We start from the raw sequence: 21,407 nt of genomic DNA, 5'->3' as shown, positions 1-21,407 counted from the left end.
AGGATTAATCTGTAATAGCTGCTTGGTTAGAGAGATGCTGTTCTGCTTGGATAGTATTTAGCTCCTGTCTAAAATTGCAGTGCATTTGAGTGATATTATCAGAATATGTCCTCCTCTTGACTCCACTGAAATTTATCCAGACAGCCCTGTCACTGCTCCCTAGCCCCCTTTTATTTCTTCCTTTATTAATGACCATGCCTGTGCATTATTTCTCATTTAGAGTTCAGAAGGAGACCATCTGGCCTACTCCATGAGAATATTTGAATCCTACAGTTGTGTTTTCTTGGGTGAAATATTACATATTTAAAATAAGTACTTGCTGTGAAGAATTTCATGTTCCAGTAATCATCTGTGGAAATGAATTTCTCTGAATGTCTCCTTACTTGCAATAGACCATTTAATTTGCCTACTTTATGAAAACTTGATTAAATCTCTTGACCCAGAGAGTGCAGGAGGGCATGCAAAGAGCAGCACCAGGCATACCTAAAAATGAGTTGTCAAGCTGGTGAAGCTACCAAGCAGGAGTAGTTGCATGCCCAACAGCATAAGCATCAAATGATAAAGCCAAGCGATCCCATAACGAACAGATCATATCTAAGCTCAGCAACCCTGTCACACCCAGTTGTGAAAGATGGTGGGCAATTAAACTCGTTGGACGAGGAGGCTCCACAAATGTCCCCATTCTCAATGATGGAAGATCCCAACACATCAGTGCAAAACGTAAGGCTGAAGCATTCACAAAAGGGCCACTCAGCTCTTGACTGCATTACAGCCTTGGTTCACACATGGACAAAGAAGTGAGAGTGATGACCATCAACATTAAGGCTGCATTCAATGGCGGGTGGCATAAAGGAGACCTAGCAAAACTGGAATCAATGGATATTTGTTAGAGTCACAGCACATAGGAAGATGGTTATGGTTGTTGGAGGACAGTGACCTTAACTCTCGACATCTCTGAGGGAGTTTCCACATTCAGCGCAACCATATTCAGGTACTTCATCAACAAGTTTCTCTCCATCCTAAGGTCAGAAGTGGGGATGCTTGCTAATGACTGCACACTGCTCAGCACCATTTGTGATTCCTCACTGAAGAGTCCATATTTGAAATGCAACAAGATCTGGACAGTGTCAAGGCTTGAGATGACAAGTGGCATATAACATTCACACTACACAAATACAAAGCAATGACAATCTCCAGTAAGAAACAACCTAACCACTGCCCCTCGGCATCCATTGGTGTTGCCATCACTGAATTCCCCACTATCGACGACCTTGGGGTGCCATTATCCAGAAGCTCATCTGGACTTGTCACATAAACACAGTGGCACAAGACCGGTTCAGAGGCTAGGAATACTATGGTGAGTAGTTCACCGCCTGACTCCCCAAAGCCTGTCTATCTACAAGGCACAAGTCAGGAGCGTGATGGAATATTTCCAATTTGCCTGGATGCATGCAGCCCCAACAACACTCAAGAAGCTTGACACCAACAAAGACATAGCAGTCCGCTTGATTGGCACCACATCCAGAAGTATCCACTCCTTACGACATCAGTGCTCAGAGTAGAATATAGTAGCCTTTGTTGTCACATGATAAGTTTGTAATGTCACCTCTCTGCACCATCTTAGGTACAGGATACATAGGTATTGATACTTTGTTACAGAATTGTAATAGCAAAAAGAAGTAGACTAGCATGGGAATACAGCCTTTAAAAAGTCCAGAATGAGAATAAAAAGTATCTTTAAAGTACCTTAAGTTATAATCCTTTTTCACGGAGTACGAGCCCACCAAGCTTCAGAATAAGAGGCCTCACGGCCTCCACATACTGGCATCTGTCCAGGACCCGTACAACAGAGTGGCCAAGGCTCACTCTGCTCCCACTCTGGCTCCGTCCATGACTCAGCTCCCAGCTCAGACTGCATGCACGCTGGTGCTGTTCCGGCTGTGACTTGCTTCCGGGACTCAGCCTCTGTTCTGCTTCCACATGCGGGCTCTGGCCGCGACTCACTCCTGGGACTTGGCTGGCTCTCACTCTGCTCCCACTCCGGGCTCTGGCCATGACTCTCTTCTGGGACCTGGCCCATGCACTTTCTGCTCCTGCTCATGCCACTGACTGTCTCTCTGGCAGGCTGGTCTCAGACTCCGATCTCCATTCCCTCCAGCTAAGGGTATTTTAAGACGTTAAACATTTGGGCGTTGGGGGAAAGAAATACTGCAGCAAGAAGGGGGAAAGAAAAAGAAAAGTAAAGGAGCTGGTTAGCAGAGGAGCTTTGGCTACATCCTCTCATCCTGCCGCCATCTTAACTGGAAGTTGCAGCAGTGTACACTATCTACCGGATTCACCTAAGGTCCTCAGACAACACTTCCAAACCGACTATTACTTCCAACTAGAGCCCAAGGGCAGCAGATACATAGGAACATAACTACATGCAAATTCCCCTCCAACCATTCACCATCTTGAATTGGAACTATTTCACTGTTTCCTCACTGTCTCTGGATCAAAATTCTGGAATTCTTTCCCTTAGGGCATTGTGGATCTACTTACAGCACATGGACTGCAATGGTTCAAGAAGGCAACATCAATAAATGCTGACCAGCCAATGACACCACATGTGCAAGTCAATTAAACTAAAACATTTGATTAATACCACATGGGTCTGCAGTTACCTGCTTTCTGTTGAAATGCTGGATTTAGTCACTGTTTTGGAAACACTCCCTGACTTCCTTTATTTTTAAAGAAAACCCTTTGCCATAGGCAACACCCTGACCAATCTGAGAATTAAGATTGCCAGTTCAGGGTTTTTGTTGCATTGTCCAGCCACACAACCAACATCTTCTCACGCTAAATAAAATCGTGTCCCTTTTTTGAAATCTGTCTGTGTGCAAGCTGACAAGCTTCAACTATATTTTAACAATATTTAAGTTCTGTACTGTCAAGCAATATTTATAAATTATACAACTTTTATCACAAATGGTTTAATATTTGTCATTTAGTAGAAACTATATTATATCAGAATATGCAAGTTAATCTGCATCTTAGTGCCTCAGTCCTTAGGCTGCACATGAAGCATTAAAAATTTACATGGACAGTTTTCATTAAAATGTTGGAATAATTTACTGTTGGAAAAGCTGAAAAACTGATGGCATTTAAAAAAAAATTCTAATTTTTATCAGCTAAGTGCACGTTCAGCTGAAAGAACGCTCACTGAAGAAAAGCGGGAGACTGCAAATTTGAGGCAAAAGTAAGTAATATTTTTTGTAATTGCGTGCAATGCTTCATTTACATCTCAGATGGATCTGTGCAGCATGGGTATGTTTTGAGTTTGCTAAGATAATGAATATGGAAGTGTCTATAGATGTTGTCCATGTGGACCTCCAAGAATGTTTAATGTTACATACAAGAGATTGCTAACAAAATGTGTGGGAATTTTGTGAACTTGGTAATTGTTTGAGCAACAGGAAGCTAAGACTAAGGATAATCAGAATGTGTGACTGGAAGCCTGTTTTCCTCAGGTTTCTGTCTTGAGTTCTCTGTTTTGTCGTATTTATCAACAAGTGGAGTGAAGCAGTAGATTGTTGTGCAAACAGGTTTTCAGAAAGCGAAGTAAGTTGTGTAGATGTGAACAGGAAGTTACAAAGGGTCACTGATTCATAAAAGGGCAAAACTATGATGGATAGAGTTCACTGTGTGAGATTGTAAAACTGAGGTCATCCACCTCAGATCTGAGAAGGATGACTGAGAATATTTTACTAGTGGTGAGAGATTTGGACCTGCAGAAACAGAAATCTGGCTGCCATCAACAAAAATTAATAAGATGCAGAACATAGGTTCAAGGCTTAATGGATACTAGCTTTTATGTCAAAAATGTTTGAATTTAAAATTGTGCAAGTGATTTTAAGCTGTGAAAAGTGAAGCAACAATGTACAGCACCTTTGTCGGACTACATCTGAAATCCTACGTTCAGTTTAGACTGTAATACTTTTGGAAAGGTCTGTGCATGTGGATGGCCGTAGCATAGATTTACAAGTGTGACACTGAGGCTTACAGGTTTAAATTGTACTGTCTTTGGTAGTATGGTGGTTAGTATCCCCACCTGTCACTGAGAGACTTGGGTTCAATTCCCAACGGGGAGGACCCCCAAGCATTTGGGGGCAGCACGGTGGCTCAGTGGTTATCACTGCTGCCTCACAGCGCCAGGTACCCAGGTTTGATTTCAGCCATGGGCAACTGTCTGTGTGGAGTTTGCACATTCTCCCCATGTCTGCATGGATTTCCTCTGGGTGCTCTGGTTTCCTCTTGCAGTCCAAAGATGTGCAGTTTAGGTGAATTGGCCATGCTAAAATTGCTAATAGTGTTCAGGGATGTGTAGGTTAGTGCACTAGTCAGGGGGAATGTTGGGGAATGGGCCTTGGTCTTCAGAGTCCACACCGACCCTCTGAAGAGGGTCGGTGTGGACTTTTTGGGCCTAATGGCCTGTTTCTACACTGTAGGGATTCTATGGTTACTTGCCCTTAAACCTAGATGGTTGGTACTTTAACCAAGCTATTTAAAATAATCGAGGGATTCAGTACAACAATTATAGGAAGAATTTCCTTCGAGAGATGGGAACAAGGCCACATTTTGTACATAACAGCTAACTGATTCAGGAGTGAAATCAGGATAGAGGATATCATATGAATATACAAAATAGGACCAGGAGTAGGCTACTTGGCACCTTAAGTTACTATGCCGCTTGATAAGATCATGGGTTGTCTGATTATGGCCTCTCTTTTCCTGTTAACTCTTGATTTTCTCTTTGAGTTCCTTGTCAGTCAATAATCTGTTGAATGAAACAAAGAACTGTGGATGCTGAAGATCTGAAAGAGAAATGAAAATTGGGGCAGAGGGTAGGGGAGTGAGTGAATAGATGGAGATCAAGCCCGGAGAGAGAAAGATAGGTGGACAAAAGGCTGGCTGATAGTAAGCCACGAAGGAGAAAAGCTGATAATGGGGACAATGAGTTGGTGAAAATGGGCTGGTTGTCCTGAAAGCAGCCCATGTGATGACAGTTCATGGGTTGTTGGGTGGGTGAAGGGCATGGAAGGAAGTGTTCAAGCCCGAAAATTGTTGAACTCCAAATTGAGTCCTGAAGGCTCAAGTGGAAGATGAGATGCTGGTCTTCCAGTTTATGCTGAGTCTCTCTGGAGCACTGCAGCAAGCCTGAGACACAAATGTTGGCCCGGGATCACAAAGCTGTATTGAAGTGGCAGGCAACTGAAAATTCAGTAATTTTTATGGACAGAATGTAGGTGTTCTGTAAAGTGGTCAACCAGTCTGCATTTTGTCTCCCCAATGTAGAGGAGACTAGGTTGTGAGCAGGGAATACTGTGGACTAGATTTTTTTCTAATAGAATCTCTACAGTGTGGAAACAGGTCATTTGGCCCAGCAAGTCCACACCAGCCCTCCAAAGAGTAACCCTCCCAGATCCATTCCCCTACCCTATTACTCTACATTTACTCCTGACTAATGCACCTAACCTACATATCCCAGAACACTGTGGGCAATTTAGCATGGCCAATTCACCTAACCTGCACATCTTTGGACTGTGGGAGGAAACCGGAGCACCCATAGGAAGCCCACGCAGACACGGGGAGAATGTGCAAACTCCACACACGGTCGCCTGAGGCTGGAATCAAACCCAGTCCCTGACGCTGAGAGTCAGCAGTGCTAACCACTGAGCCACTGTGCTGTAGATTGATTGATTGAAGTTCAGGTAAGTCACTGCTTCACCAGGAAGGTATGTCTAGATAGTGAGGAGGGAGGAAGCAAAAGAGCAAATGTTGCACCTGCAACTGCGTGGGTAAGTGTGAGCAATGGAGGTGGAGTGGACCAGCTTGTCCTGGAGGAATGATCCCTGTGGTATGCTGAGAATGGAGAGGAAGGGAACATACATCTGGTGGTGACATCCCACTGGAGGTGGCAGAAATGAAGTCTCATGATCCCTTGGGTGCAGATACTGTTGGGGTGGAAAGTGAGGCCTGGGGGAACCTGTCACAGCTGTGGGAGGGCAGAAGTGCAGAAAATGGGTCAGATACAGCTAAAGGCTCTGTTAACAATGGTGGAATCCTCAGCTGAGGATAAAGGTGGATCTTTCTGAGGCCTGCGGAAATCCAGATGTGATGGAAGTGGAGCAACTGGGAGAATGGAGTGTAGCTCTTACAGGAAGCAGTGTTTGAGAACCTGTTGTTCAGGTAACTGGGAGTCAGTGTGTTTCTGGTGTATATGGGTGTATATCCTCTGAAATGGAAACCAATGTTACTGAAGGGAAGGGAGGAGATGGACCAGTTGAAGATGAGTACATGATGAAAATTGGAAACGAAAATTGACAAGCCTTTCCATTTCCAGAATGAGAGAGGGAAGCAGTGTCTATGATCTGAAAACATTGAGAGGAATTGAAGGAGAGGTTGCTCAAACTGAGGATGAGTTTGGCCAGGCAGAGGAGGAATGTGATGGGTGGAGATGGTTCAGGCCTACTTTCCAGGAAGAAGTGGAAAGCCCTGAGACTCTTGCCCCTTATTAAACTCCCATCTGCCACTCTGGCTCATTGGTCCATTTGATCATGGTCCTGTTGTACTCTGAGATGATCTTCACAATCCACTACACCACCTATTTTGATGTAGGAATCATTCAAGTAAATCTTCACTGATTCTAATGCAATTACATCCTTTTTTAAAATCAAAATTTTGCACAACTGTAAATGTACTTGCACCAATGCCTGATACCACTTGGGCAAAATATCCCTTTTTAAAATTTTGTCCACTTTACAATAAACAACAACATACCATTTTTCTTTCTGTCGAGCAAAGGAGTATTGGAAATATGGAATTACTGTTCCAGAAGTCAGTGTGCTGGAATATAGCTGTGTAGGTTGTGATTCAGTGGATATAATATTTTATGAAAGGTAGGTACATGAAATTGAAGTATAAATAAGATATATGCTTATCTCATCACTCATGGATACAGGGGCTTGAATGATCTATACAAAAATCAAGTATTTATAACAGAATAAATTGCTTGCATTTTACCATTTCAGGATGATTGAATTGAACCAGAAACTTTCCCAGGTCCAAAGACCTTCGATAATTAAGCCAATGCCAGGTAGACCTGATATTCACGGGCCCCCAGGAGCACCCCCACCCCTTGGGACAGGGCGCAGAGGTAAGGAGTTGTGTGTCTACTCTTGAGCAGTTCTGGGATATTAAGGTTACTTTAGACCAGTTCATCATTCAGTTCTCTGAATTTCCTTGTTTGATATACTTGGCAAAGGTTGTTTCTGTTAAATTCCCTGAAAGGTTTGGATCAATGTGTTCATCATGCCACAAAGATGTTTTAAGAAAATGTGTTAATCATGACATAAATCTGTAGGTCCCAAAGTATTTCCATCATAATTCAAAGAAAACTCAAATAACTAAAACTACTTAGAATTTTTCATAGAAGGGTGACTGCATGCAGTACCTTCCAAGTATCAGTCTGCTGAGAACTGCTTCCAATAAATTTATATCCATTTTTAAATAAGGAGATCAATTCTATGAATCATATTTCAGCTGTGATACCACCCAACGCCATAAATAACAGAAGTGTGCCCTCCATATGTTGATGTTCAATCCCTCTCACAATAAACAACAGCATTCTATTAGTTTTCCTAATTATTTCTTATACCTGCATATGAAGTGTTTTACAATATGTGCACTACGACACTCAGATCCCTCTGCATCAGAGCTCTGCAACCCCTCAAATTTCGATAATATGCTTTTTTATACTTCTTGCCAAAATGGATAATTTTACATTTTGCTACAGTATTTGCCAGATTTTTGCTGATTAACTAACCTATACAGGTAACCCCTGCTATCCGAAAGTAGAGCGTTCCTAGGGAACCTTTCTTAAGCCAAAAATGGCATAAAGTGAAAATGCATGATTTAAATGGGAAAAAGTATCACCATTTCTCGTAAAAGCGAAAATCCTCTTCGGATTCCTGAAAACAGGTACTAATGTAGGTCTTTTGTAAAAGCGAAATTGTGTAAAGTGAATGCTCAAAGTGGAAATACCTGTATTTCTTTGTGGTCTCCTTATATCCTATTTATAACTTGTTCTTCTATCTATGGTGTCAGGCACATTTAACAACGATACCTTTGGCCCTTTTGATCCAAATTGTTTAGATACATTGTAATGGGGTTGAGGCCCCAACACCAATTCTTGTGGCACACCACTTGTTAACATACTGCTAACATCAAAGTTACCTATTTATAATATCCCTGTTTTCTGTTAGCTCATCAATCCATGTTAATATATTACCTCCTACACCATGAGCTTTTATTTTCCTCAGTAACTTTTGAGGTGGCGCCTTTTCAAATGCCTTCTTGAAATCTAATTCAAACAAGTCTTTCTTGATCCATATCACCTCTTACTTTCTCAAAGCTAATTGGCCCGTAGCTTCCTGCTTTGTCTCCTGTTTTGAATAAAGGACCAATTTACTAATTCCAGTGGAATCTTCCCTAAATTTAGAAAACTTTTAATTTGCAAAAATGAAGTGTCAAATATCTCATTAGCTACTTTTGTCAAGACCCTAGGACAAAGTCAGACATTACAACGGTTTGCTCTGTCCCAGGTGAGTTCCTCCTTCCTGATTGGTCAGTTGTTACCACTTGTTATGGACCAGGCCTGACCCCATAAATCGTTTTTTTTAAGCAAGTGCTCAGACTGTAACTTTGCTATTTGCTTTAGGTAAGTGTATAGTGGATATTCCTGGAGTGAATTAGCTAATTTGACTGCCAGGTTTTAAAGAAACAATGTATTTTAAAAATTACGGAATGAAACACAAAACAGAAAATAGAAGACTGGATAACTTATCCAATCTAAAAACCCGACAGACTATCCCAACCTAATGCTGTTCTGAAAATATTTGCAACAATCCCCATAAATAGTTCCCTTAGCACAAAGATTAAAAAATGACACAAAACGCTTACGAATTACGAACTTAGAAGGGCAGGAGGGGGGGAGAGAGAGCTTCCAGTTTCAACTGCGACCCTGACTCAATGAACCACTGAACTGAATTGACTTGCACAGCCAAAGAGCTGGCTGTGCCCTTTGATTATACCTTTTTTAAAGACATGAAAGCCTGAGGCTGGAGGCATTGTCTGTTGGGGTTAAACAAAAAGGGCCCCAATAAACAGTTCAAACCCATCCTACTTGGACCCTCTCTCTGGAAAAAAACACTCAAGGGCACAGTAACCTTGTAAAAGGAAGAGGTACATCACACCTGATGAAGGCTTTGAAAGCTAGTGCTTCCAATTAAACCTGTTGGACTATAACCTGGTGTTGTGTACACCCCAGCCCAACATCTGCTTCTCCAAAGCAGTGCTTTTTATGCTCAGTTTGAGCAGAATGCCAGCAGTGAGGTGTCATCTGCCCGGGACATGCCTGATCCCTCAGTCACCACTGCAGATGTCAGATTGGTCTTGCTGTGAGTCAATACAAGAAAAACGACGGGCCTGGACGGAGCCCCCGGCCAAGCACTTAGATCCCAGGTGGATCAGCTGGCAGAGGTATTCACAAACATCTTCAACATTTCCCTCCTACAAGCCTAAGTCCCCACCTGCTTCAAGAAGACCACCATCATTCCAGTGACCTCCATAACCATGAAGTGCTTTGAGAGGCTGGTCGTGGCCCACGTCACCTCAAGTCTCCCAGCCTGCTTTTATCTCCTACAATTTGGATACTGATATAACAGGTCCACAGTGGATGCCATTTCCCTAGCGCAGCACTCATCCTTGGAACATCTGGGAAACATCAGATTCCTGCTCAACAATGACAGCTCCATTTTCAGCACCATTATCCCCTCCAGACTGATCTCAAAACGCCAAGACTGAGGTCTTTGCTCCGCCCTCTGCAACTGGATCCACAGACCACAATCAGTGAAGTTAGACAACTGCTCCTCCTTGATAATAACCCTTAGCACTGTTGCCCCCCCAAGGATGCGTCCTCAGCCCCCTACTGTACTTGTGCATCCACGACTGTGTTGCTAAATTTCGGGTGTCATCTGCAAGTTCGCTGACGGCGACCCCATGGTAAGACGAATATGTAACAACGACGAGTCAGAATACAGAAAGGAGATTGAGGACATGGTGCAATGAGATCAACCTCTGTCTCAACATTGGCAAAACTAATGAACTGATCATTCACTTCAAAAAAAAGGAGGAGAACACACCACCATCTACATCACCAGAGCTGGGGTGGAGAGCGTCAAGTTCCTCAGAGTGATGGATAACAGATGACCTGTCCTGAACTTCACACACAAATGCAACAGTCAAGAAGGCACTCCTGTTAGGAGTCTTTTACAGGCCTCCTAATAGTCCTAGAATCATTTAGTTTAGGTGGGCTTGGATCGGCGCAACATCGAGGGCCCAAGGGCCTGTACTGCGCTGTATTCTTCTATGTTCTATGTTCTGTGTTCTAACAATGCCTGCTATTCCTCAAACGGCCTAGTATGGTAACTACTCTGCCCAGGACAGTAAGAGGAGAAAGTGAGGTCTGCAGATGCTGGAGATCAAAGTTGAAACTTTATTGCTGGAACAGCACAGCAGGTCAGGCAATGACCTGACCTGCTGTGCTGTTCCAGCAATAAAGTTTCAACCAGGACAGTAAGAAACTACAGAAGGCTGTGTGCATAACCAGGCCATCATGGAAATCAACCTTCCATCCATGGATTCCATTTATACGGCCCATTGCTATGGAAAGGCTACCAACATCGTAAAGATCTATGGCACCCAGCACTGCTTTCCGACAACCTCTTCTGTCAGACAGAAGATACAGAAGCTTGAGCATACGCACCAACAGGTTCAAGAACAACTTCTTCACTGCTGTTATTAGACTGATGAGTGGACACTAACTTCAAATAATGCTGATATTGCCCAGCGCACCTCTGTGTGATGTAACTTGTATGCTTCTGTCTAGTGTTTTTTTACTCTATGATCTGTATGCCCTTGTTTTGATATGCCTGTACTGTTCGTAAACAATGCTTTTCACTATACTTAGGTGCATGCGACTATCAATCAATCCATCAATACACTGCCCTTACTTTTTGATTAAACTTTCAATATCTATTGTCATCTCGCATTCCCAAATCTTGGCATCCTTGTCTTTCATCCTGATAGGATCATGCTGAATTCTGATCAATTGGTCTGAAGTATCCCCATCCCTGCACCTGTACTGACTTTAACCTTGTTTGCCAGTTCATTTTAGCTAGCTTCTGCTGTCATGTCACCTCATTACTTAAGTTTAAAATGTTAATTTTGGACTCAGTTCTAAAACTGAATGTAAAATTCACTCACGTCATGATCACTGCCTTTACTGAAGTTATTAGTTAATTCTATCTCATTGTGCGACAGCAGGCCAAGTATAGCCTGCTTTCTGGTCAGCTCCAGAATGTGCTGTTGGAAGACATTATCCCACAAGGTTTCTATGAATTAAACACAGCTAATGCACTCCTCGTCTGAGCCACTTCTGCCTTTCTTTACTCCAGTCCTATATAGATTAAAGTTATCACCACAGCTTGTTTCTTCCTTTAAGCTCTGTCTTACTCTACAGTTACTATTTGGAATCTGTACACCTCTCCCACAAGTAATTTTTTGGTTTACTCATTAAGATACATATTGTCTACCCTTCCTGTCTCTCTCTGTTTATCATTTCCTGCATTAATAGTGTATTGCTTGTCTCTATACTTTGATTTATCACATCTTCCCAAATTTGATCATTTGTTTCCATGACTTTGCTTAAAAGCTCTGCCTCTCTAGTTAGAATACCAACAAGTTAGCTCGTTAGCAGCCGTTGCATGTTTCAGGTGTAGACTGTTGCGTTGCTCTGGTTGCCACTTTTTCTAGCATTGGTGTGAGTGCTCCTCAATCTCGAACCCATTTCCCCTGAAGGTTAAGCCTGTTTTCTTTGGAAGAAAGGAGGATGAGCAGAAATTTGACTGAGGTGTTTAAGGTCATGAGTACACTGGACAGTGTAGATAGGGAGAAACTGTTCTCATTTATGGAAGGATTGAGAGCAAATGGACACATTAATTATGTGGCATAAGAAATCGATGTTATGAGGAAAGACATTTTCAAGCATTGAGTATTTAAGTTCAGGAATGCACTTCCTGAGAGTAAGATGCAGATTGGTTCAGTCAAGGCTTTCAACAGGGAGTTCGACTGTTATCTCAAAAGGAAACGTGTGGGTTTATAAGGAGATGTCAGGGTAGCTGCAGTAGGTAAGTTGCTTCCAGCCACTGATGCCCTCCTATGCTGCAACAGCTCTGTGATTTTGTAAATTGAAAAGATTAGAATAGTCATCAGATTTCTATATGTATGAACTATAGAGAATCATTCTAGTGTGCATTTTTGCTGATACTTTTGCACTTGAAGACAGGGGCATCAGGAGCAGTTGAAACATGCTAATGAAGTGCTTCCCTAGTGTTGTGATGCAAACAAATTATAAATTTACAAAAAAAAATGTTAAGCCATAGAATCTATTATAAAATGAAACCAAACCAATTTCTGGCAAACACAAAATACTGTGGATACTAGAAATCTGAAATGAACACATTGCTGGAGAAATTTGGGTTGACATCACAGGTTGTTCTGCTATAATGTGTTTTGTAACGCAAATTCACTGTAACGTGAATGACGAATTGGGGGCACTATTTCTAAAGTGCGAACATTTAAAATGTGTATTAGCTGTAACGCGATTATATTGCCAACACTTTAAGCACTGTTTCTAAAGTGCGATTTTTCTAATATGGGATTGCGCAAGACTTTAACTATCTAGTTATAGAAGAACTACCTGTATTTTTGGATCGAGAAAGTGTCTTATATTTGATTTCTGCTGGCCTTCAGAAAGAGATGCCATGCTCAAATCACAAGTCTCTTTTGTCACCCTCCACCTCTGTGTCTTGCAGGTCCGCTTTCTCATGATGGTTCCTATGGGCCATCTCCTGTAAGTGGTGGAGCACCTTCACCACCATTGATGATGGAGCTCCCTGTACGGCCTCCTTCAGTTAATGCAGGTCGTGGCTTCCCACGGGACCGGGGTGATGGAGGTAGGCAGCAAACATATTTAAATAACTTGGGAATGATTTTTGGTGAACTTCCAAACCTATAACCATGTATCATTTGCTACTAGCTTCTCTTGAATTTTCAACTTTCAGGTGTGAGTGTTCCCCCAAGGGCTGTACCTCCTCGTGATTGGATTAGTTCTGACCGGTTGGGACCATCTTCTGATCAAGGTTCACCTCCACCCCAGTGGGATAGGAGGCAAGGTACTGTTATGAAAGTCCACTGTGTCCCAGTTTTCTCAAAATTCTTTGTTCTTTTAAAATAGAAATTAATCTGATTAGGATTAAAGGGGTCTGTTCATGATGGCAGAACAAGTAGAACATGAGTAGAATCTGTACTTGGGTCTTAGCTATTTGCCATCAACATTCATGCTGGTTACAAAGCTAGATGGGAAAGGAAGCTATGAAGCAAACTTAAACATGTTCCTTTTGAGAGACACTTGTGGGAGCACCTCTGCTCTACAATTGGAATGACCTTGACCTTCCAATTGCTTGCCATTTCAATAATGCTCTCCTGCAAATATTTCTGTCCTGTGTCTGCTGCAATGTTACAACAAAGCACAATGCAACCACAAACAACACCTCAATTTCTACTTAGACACTCTTCACTTTTGGGGCAACATGGTGACTTAGTTGTTAGCACTGCTACTCCTCAGTGCCACGTATCTGGGTTCAATTCCAGGTTCGAGTGACAGTGTGGAGTTTGCACATTCTCCCCATGTCTGCGTGGGTATGTTGCTAAAATGACACTAGGATGCAGATCAATATAGATGGGTTAAGTGGGTGTACAAAAATCTGGCAGATGGAGTATAATGTGGGAAAATGTGAAATTGTTCACTTTGCTTTTTTATTCTTGTTATTTAAACAGAAAATATCTGCAGAATTCTGAAGTGCAGAGGATTCTGGGTGTTCTGGTGTTTGAGTCTCAAACTGAGTATGCAGGACTAGCAAATAATTCAAAAAGCTAGAAGCATGGAACTCTTTATTATGACAGGAATTGAATGTAGAAGTTAGGATTTTATGCTTCACTCATTCAGGGCATTGGTGAGATCACATCATAAGCGCTGTGTATTTTGGTTTCCTTATTTGAGGAAGGGTTGTTTTGGACCAGATCAAACCTCCCCCCCCCCCCCCCCTCTCAAGTATTTCAAGGAGATAGCTTGGACCCTAACTTTTTAATCTTATTTAAAGGCAAGTGTAAAGTGCTGTGTTCCAGGTGTAATTTGATTAGTTACACTACTTGGTTTTAAGCAAAGCATACCTGATTCTTACTGTATACTTAAAACACAAACAAAAGAAGAAGAATTGGAATAACTCAACTCTATCGGAATAACGCGACTCACTTCTATTGGAAGACCTTAACAGAATAATAGATTATTTAACTAATAAGCAGCAACTGTTCCAATATAGTAACATCCGATTAGCACACCTTTGACAAAGGTAAAGTCACTGAAACGAATTGTCTCTCATGCGATTCTGGCAGCAGAAATAGAACCCAACCTTTTAGATGGAAGAGAGAAAAGTCTGCAAGAAGGAGCTTCTATAGCCAACTTCAAAAACCCCAACAAGTTCTGAAAGCTAAACTAAAATCTTGGTTCTGTGTAAGTCTGACCTCACCCATTCATGCTGCTTCTATTTTTTCCAACAACAAAAAAAAAGACCCCAAGGCCTCACTAGCTGTTTACTTTATTGGCATGGAGCAGACCGCTTGGTGCCTTGATCTCAATCTCACCTCATTAAAAAAAAAAGGACAAAATACATCTCCTAAAGCCATTGTATCATCACAGGATAAAGATGCATTGGAGACATTTCAGAGGAGTTTCACTAGATTGTTACCTGAAATGAGTGTATTGTCTTCGGATGGGTTAGTTGAACTGGATAGGTTGGGCTTGTTTCCACTAGAGTTTGGGAGAATGAGGGATGGCTTGATTGACATTGAAAGGATCCTGTTTATAAATCATGAGGGGCATGGATAGGATAAATAGACAAGGTCTTTTCCCTGGGGTGGGGGAGTCCAAAACTAGGGGGTATCATGGCATGGTTTAGAGCGTGAGGGGAAAGATATAAAAGGGACCTAAGGGCAAATTTTTCACACAGGGTGGAGCGTGTATGGAATGAGCTGCCAGAGGCAGTGATGGAGGCTGGTACAGTTGCAACATTTAAAAGGCATCTAGGTGTGTATATGAATAGGAAGGGTTTAGAGGAAATGGGCCAAGTGATGGCAAATGGGACCAAGTCAGGTTAGGATATCTGGTCGGCATGGACGACTTGGACCGAAGGGTCAGTTTCCATGTTGTACATCTCTATGTCTTGACAAGGTGGATATAACCAGGCAATGCTGAAGAAAAGGATGAGATTTTTTTTTCTAAGGGTTGTGCAGCTTTGAAACTCTGAGAAGGTGGTGGGGGCATTATCATTGCATAATTTCAAGATGGAGGTAGATGGATTCATGTTAGGCAAGAGAATTGAAGGTTCTTGGAGAGAGATGGGAATGTGGAATTTACTCTTCGACAATAACTGATCAGCCAAGGTCTTATTGAATGACAGAGCAGATTTGAAGGGCTAAATGGCCTGCCTCAGCTTCTCATATTTATGCTCATGTGTATGTGATCCCTTTTCAATCCGATACTTCCAGGTCCAGTGGATGGCTATTCTGGACCACGGCGACCACCTTCGGAATCAGGTGTAATGTCTGGACGGATTTCTGGTTCAGGTGAAATCCGTGGGCTTCCACCTTCTAACAGAGCAGGTGAGATCTAACCTTTGTTAACTTGTTTGAAACTGAAATATAGGTTGACATTGGTTCCATTAATTAATGTATATATTCATGATTTCCAAAAAACTCATTTTATTTAAGTGCAATATCTCATGATCTTGAGGATCTAGATCCATGGAAAGGTCTGACTGGATGTCATAGTAGTTGTGTGTGGTCATGACTGTTTCCCCATTGGTTCATTTGCACAGGCAGAGTGACCCCTCAAGCACTTCCATTTTTACTCCAAAATGCAACTTGGTGTACTATTCTTCACTGTTTGTGTTGCTAAGGTGTATAATCCCAGGTTTAGTCCTTTGCCTATACTGAATTGGTGGTCACAACTGACATGAGTTTAAATTTGATAGAATTGACCTCTATTCTCTCACTATGATAGGAACATTATCCATATTGTATTATTTATGGCAATGGTGTTGTACTGTCTACACCATGGTCAGCTTACAGTTGTTTAGACAGCACCGACTAAACCGGGTACATTGTAACAACACCAGCAAGTTGTCTTCCAGGCCATGATGTCTTGACTTGGAACTATATTGTTATTGTTTCAGTGTTGCTGAGTCAAAATTCAGGAACTCCCTTCCTTACAGCAGTGTGAATGTCTCTAAGTCACATGGCATGCAGCAATTTAAGAAGGCAGCTCAGCACCGCCACCATGTCAAGGAAATATAGAGCGGGCAATAAATGCTGACCAAGCCAGTGACACCCACATCCATGAATGAATTTTTAAAATTGAAACTGGAAATGGAAAGTGAAACTTGTATTTGTTAGGTGAGGAAGAAATTATCATGATACCCCATAGTGGAAATGCCTACTGGTTGCACCCTCTATGATTTTATTTTGCTGAGGATCTGTGAATCAGTGCCTATACGCTATGTATAAGCTGAATTTTGCTTTTAATATATGAAAAGAGGCAAGGAGAAAAAAAACCTATTCTTATCCAAGCTACTTCAGCTAGTGATTGTGTGCACAGTTATAGAAAGAGATGTCACTGACTCCTTCATACATAGCAAAATGAAAATGCTGGGCAGCTGAAGTAGAGTCATAGAGATGTACAGCACGGAAACAGACCCTTCAGTCCAACTCTCCCTTGCTGATCAGATATCCCAAATTAATCTAGTCCCATTTGCTAGCACTTGGCCCATATCCATCTAAACTCTTTTCTATTCATATACCCATCAAACTGCCTTTTAAATGCTGTAATTGTACCAGCTTCCACCACTTCCTCTGGCAGCTCATTACTCGTACATGCACCACCCTCTGCATGAAAAAGTTGCCCCTTAGGTCCATTTAAATTCTGTTTCTCTCTCTCTCCCCCCCCGCCCCCCCCCCACCCCAAACCTATGCCCTCAAGTTCTGGACTTTGCCAGCCAGGGAAAAGACCTTGTATATTTACCTTACCCATTGAAAATAGCATCCTGGTGGAGGAGTTAATAAAAATATACCCTATCCTGGGATTTATTGATATGGCACAGCATAAGAGGAAGGAGATGATGTTGAACTTGTATAAACTTGTTAGGCTTCACCTGGAGTATTGTGCACAGTTCTGAATGCTACAGCATTGGATGTGAATGCAATAGAGTGTGCAGTTGACATTTGCAAGAGTGATTCCAGTGTTGAGAAATTTTAGTTTTGAGGACAGATTGTTCTCCTTGGAGAGGAGGAGGCTGAGGAGCAATGATAACTTCCAAAATCATGTTGGTTTGGGAGAAACTCTTTCTCCTTGTAAAAGGATCAGGAAGGAGAGGGCACAGATTTAAAGTGATTTGCACACGCATTGAATGTGATGAGAAAAAACTTTCTCTCAATGATGTACTGCATTGAAATGTAACAGAAGCAGGTCCAATTGATGCATTGAAGAGGATGTTTTGTGATTAACTAAATCAAAATAATATGCAAGGATTTGGAGAAAAGATAGGAGAATGGCACAAAGGTTGTGGTGCTCATTTGAAAAACTGGTGTAGACACAGAGGACAGATGGCAGCCTCCTGTAGTATAACAGTTATGTGATGATATGATGAGCAGTACTGTGTGAATGAAAGGCATTTAGCTGATTCCTTTATTGTAGTATATTTAATTTAATGTTATTTCAGGGAAAACACTCAACAATGACTGAGAAATATAATTTCCTTTGAATTTGTCCAGAAATTTGAGTCTAACTGCTTGGCAGTCTTTTTCTTAGAAATTGAGTGAAAATATATGAACACAAAGGCTGTATCACTATAAGAACTGTTTCCTGCTGTTTCCCTGTAGTCCTGCAAATTTCTCCATGTATTTCAATAAGTCTATCCAATTTTGTTTTCCCTGAAAACTATTGAACTTAGTGTGAAGCAAATCCTTCCAATCTCCCCTCTAGATATTTTACCAATTAATTTTAAATCTCCTTAATGAGCTGTCAGTGGAAATAAATTCAATCAGATTTTGAACACCTGGACTGAACCTACCTTTAACCTGAGATATTTTATAATAATCAATACATTTCATTTCCTTCTGTAGAATTGGGGCGAGGAGGGCCTGTACAACTGGCAAGTGGGCCAAGGACATCTTCACCAAATTTGACAGAGTCTCCAATGGTAAGATTTTCATCAAATGACTTTCTTGAGTATAAATATTAAGATCATGTCCTTTCTTTCTGCTCAGATTGATGTAGGCTTGTAATGATATGGTGTGCAATTGTTTTAGCCATCCACTGCTAGACATGGCTGGAGCACTTAAAATTAGATCCTGCTGATCTGTCAGAACTACTGTCTATACAGGATTAGTGCAGAATGTGAAGAAAATATCTGGCTGCTTTACTGCAAGAATGGTCATATCGAAAGCCTGTCCCCCTCTCTCTCCTAATATGTTCAAAGTGCAATCTAACTGTAGCCAGCGAATTACTTGTAATGGTTTCTTCTCTATCACTTTCACCTTTTGACTTTCAAAGTATTGCCATCACTGAATTAGACTAGCCATATAAATACTGTGACTAGAGGCCGGGAATCCTTAAGAAGTATCTCAACTCTTAACCACCCCACCCACCAAAAATGCCTATCCACCATCTTCAAGGTCCAAGTCAGGAGTGTGATAGAATGCACCCCATTTGTTTGGATGAGTGCAGCTCCAGCAATACTCAAGAAGCTTGACACCATTTAGAACAAAGCCACCTGCTTGATTGGCACCACATTGACTTCCACCAGTGTTCAATGTATACAGTGTACTGCAGGAATTCACTGGTTCCTTTTAAATAGCAGCTTCCAAACCCATTACCACTTTTATCCAGTAGGAGAGGGGAACAGATACATGGGAAAATCACCACCTGCGGATTCTCTCCAAGCCTGACTTGGAAATTTATTACCATTCCTTCAGTGCCACTGTGTCAAAATCCTGGAGCTCCTTCCCTTAATGACATAATAGGTTTATTCACACCAAATGATTTGCAGCACTTCAGGAAGGCAGATTGTTATCCTGTCTGTGGGTAATAAATGCTGGCTCAGCCAGTGATGTTCACATTCCATGAATGAATTTAAAAAATGGCAGACAAAATATTTCTAAATCCCTTTATGGCCATAACCCTTCCTATCTCTGTGAACTTCTGCAGCCTTACACTCTGTGATACACACATTCCTTTAATTTAGGCTCTTAAACATTTAATTGCTGCACCATTGGTAGGCATATGCTTAATTGCTTTGGTCCGAAGCTCTGAAATTCATTCCCTGCACCTCTTCATCTCACTTTGCTTCTTTAAGACATTCCTTAAAGCTTTGCTCTTTAATCACATTTTGGTTATCTGACTTTATATCTCGATCTGTGGCTGTCCTACTTTGTTTTGGCAAAGTAGTTAGAGAAAAAAGAAACTTCTGAATTTTTAGTGTTCTTGTCTCAGATGCACCCATATCTGCAGCTGGCTCAGGGCTAGAAATGCGAGAATTTACAGATTCATACTGACTTTGCTCAGTTTGCTGATTTCATCATGGTTAATGGTGGGAACTCTGTATTTAGAATCAACACCCTTGGGAGCAGAAATATCCCGCTTACTATTTTACAACTCCATTTGGACAGCATCTACTGAAAACAGAGCTGGCCTTGGCTGTGATGTCAGTGCAGTTCATAAGACCATAAGACATAAGAGTGCAAGTAAGGCCATTCGGCCCATCAAACCCACTCCGCCATTTAATGACTGATGGGCATTTCAACTCCACTTACCCACGCTCTCCCTGTAGCCCTTAATTCCTTGCAAGATCAAGAATTTGTCAATCTCTGCCTTGAAGACATTTAATATTCCGGCCTCCACTGTGCTCTGTGGCAATGAATTCCACAGGTCCACCACTCTCTGGCTGAAAATGTGTCTCCTCATTTCCGTTCTAAATTGACCCCCTTTAATTCTAAGGCTGTACCCCCCAGTTTAAGTCTAATGTTCTTGTTTCCCCACCTAATGGAAACAACTTCCCAGCATCCACCCTTTCTAAGCCATGCACTATCTTCTAAGCTTCGATTAGATCTCCCCCCAACCTTCTGAACTCTAATGAATGCAATCCCAGGATCCTCAGCCATTCATCTATGTTAGGCCTACCATTCCAAGGATCATACGTGTGAATCTCCATTGGACATGCTGCAGTGCCAGTATGTCCTTCCTGAGGTGTGGGGCCCAAAATTGGACACAGTATTCTAAATGGGGCCTAACTAGAGCTTTATAAAGTCTCAGTAGCACATCACTGCTTTTACATTCCAACCCTCTTGAGGTAAATGACAACATTACATTTGCTTTCATAATCACAGACTCAACCTGCAAGTTAACCTTTAGAGAATTCTGGACAAGCACTCCCAGATCCCTTTGTAGTTTGGCTTTATGAATTTTCTCACCGTTTAGAAAATAGTCCATGCCTGTATTCTTTTTTCCAAAGTGCATGACCTCACATTTGCTTACATTGAATTTCATCAGCCATTTCCTGAATCACTTTCCTAAATCTTTCTGCAGCATCCCCACCTCCTCAGTACCACCTGCCTGTCCACCTAATTTTGGATCATCGGCCAACTTCGCCAGAATGCCCCCAAGTCCCTTCATCCAGATCATTAATATGTAAAGTGAACACTGAACCCTGTGGGACACCGCTTGTCACCGGTTGCCATTCCGAAAAAGAACCTTTTATCCCAACTCTCTGCCTTCTGTCAGACAGCCAATCCTCAATCCATGCCAGTAATTCACCTCGAATACCATGGGCCCTCACCCTACTCAGCAGCCTCCCGTGAGGCACCTTATCAGAGGCCTTTTGGAAGTCTAGGTAGATAACATCCACTGGGTTTCCCTGGTCTAACCTACTTGTTACCGCTTCAAAGAATTCTAACAGGTTTGTCAGGCACGACCTCCTCTTACTAAATCCATGCTGACATGAAAAAGTCCAACCCTGCACTTCCAAGAATTTAGAAATCTCATCCTTAATGATGGATTCTAGAGCTTTACCAACAACTGAGGTTAAGGTAATCGGCCTAAAATTTTCCATCTTTATGTCTTGATCTTTTCTTGAACC

General features: G+C 41.9%; 1 protein-coding gene across 2 annotated transcripts in view; it reads left to right on the top strand.

Moving 5' to 3' along the window:
* Window positions 1-21,407, top strand: part of mia3 (MIA SH3 domain ER export factor 3) — a 104,643-nt gene that overhangs the window by 79,193 nt on the left and 4,043 nt on the right. For both annotated transcript variants that reach the window (XM_043687327.1, XM_043687326.1), the window contains exons 22-27: window positions 3,171-3,238; window positions 7,071-7,195; window positions 12,975-13,115; window positions 13,224-13,334; window positions 15,766-15,879; window positions 18,397-18,473. In XM_043687327.1, the coding sequence (XP_043543262.1) occupies window positions 3,171-3,238; window positions 7,071-7,195; window positions 12,975-13,115; window positions 13,224-13,334; window positions 15,766-15,879; window positions 18,397-18,473 (636 nt within the window). The remainder of the gene's footprint in view (window positions 1-3,170; window positions 3,239-7,070; window positions 7,196-12,974; window positions 13,116-13,223; window positions 13,335-15,765; window positions 15,880-18,396; window positions 18,474-21,407) is intronic.

The sequence above is a fragment of the Chiloscyllium plagiosum genome, chromosome 3 (assembly GCF_004010195.1).
Source record: "Chiloscyllium plagiosum isolate BGI_BamShark_2017 chromosome 3, ASM401019v2, whole genome shotgun sequence".
In the NCBI taxonomy this organism is placed as follows: domain Eukaryota; kingdom Metazoa; phylum Chordata; class Chondrichthyes; order Orectolobiformes; family Hemiscylliidae; genus Chiloscyllium; species Chiloscyllium plagiosum.
Note: the sequence above shows the minus strand (reverse complement) of the source record. Positions and strands in the feature narration are given on the sequence as shown.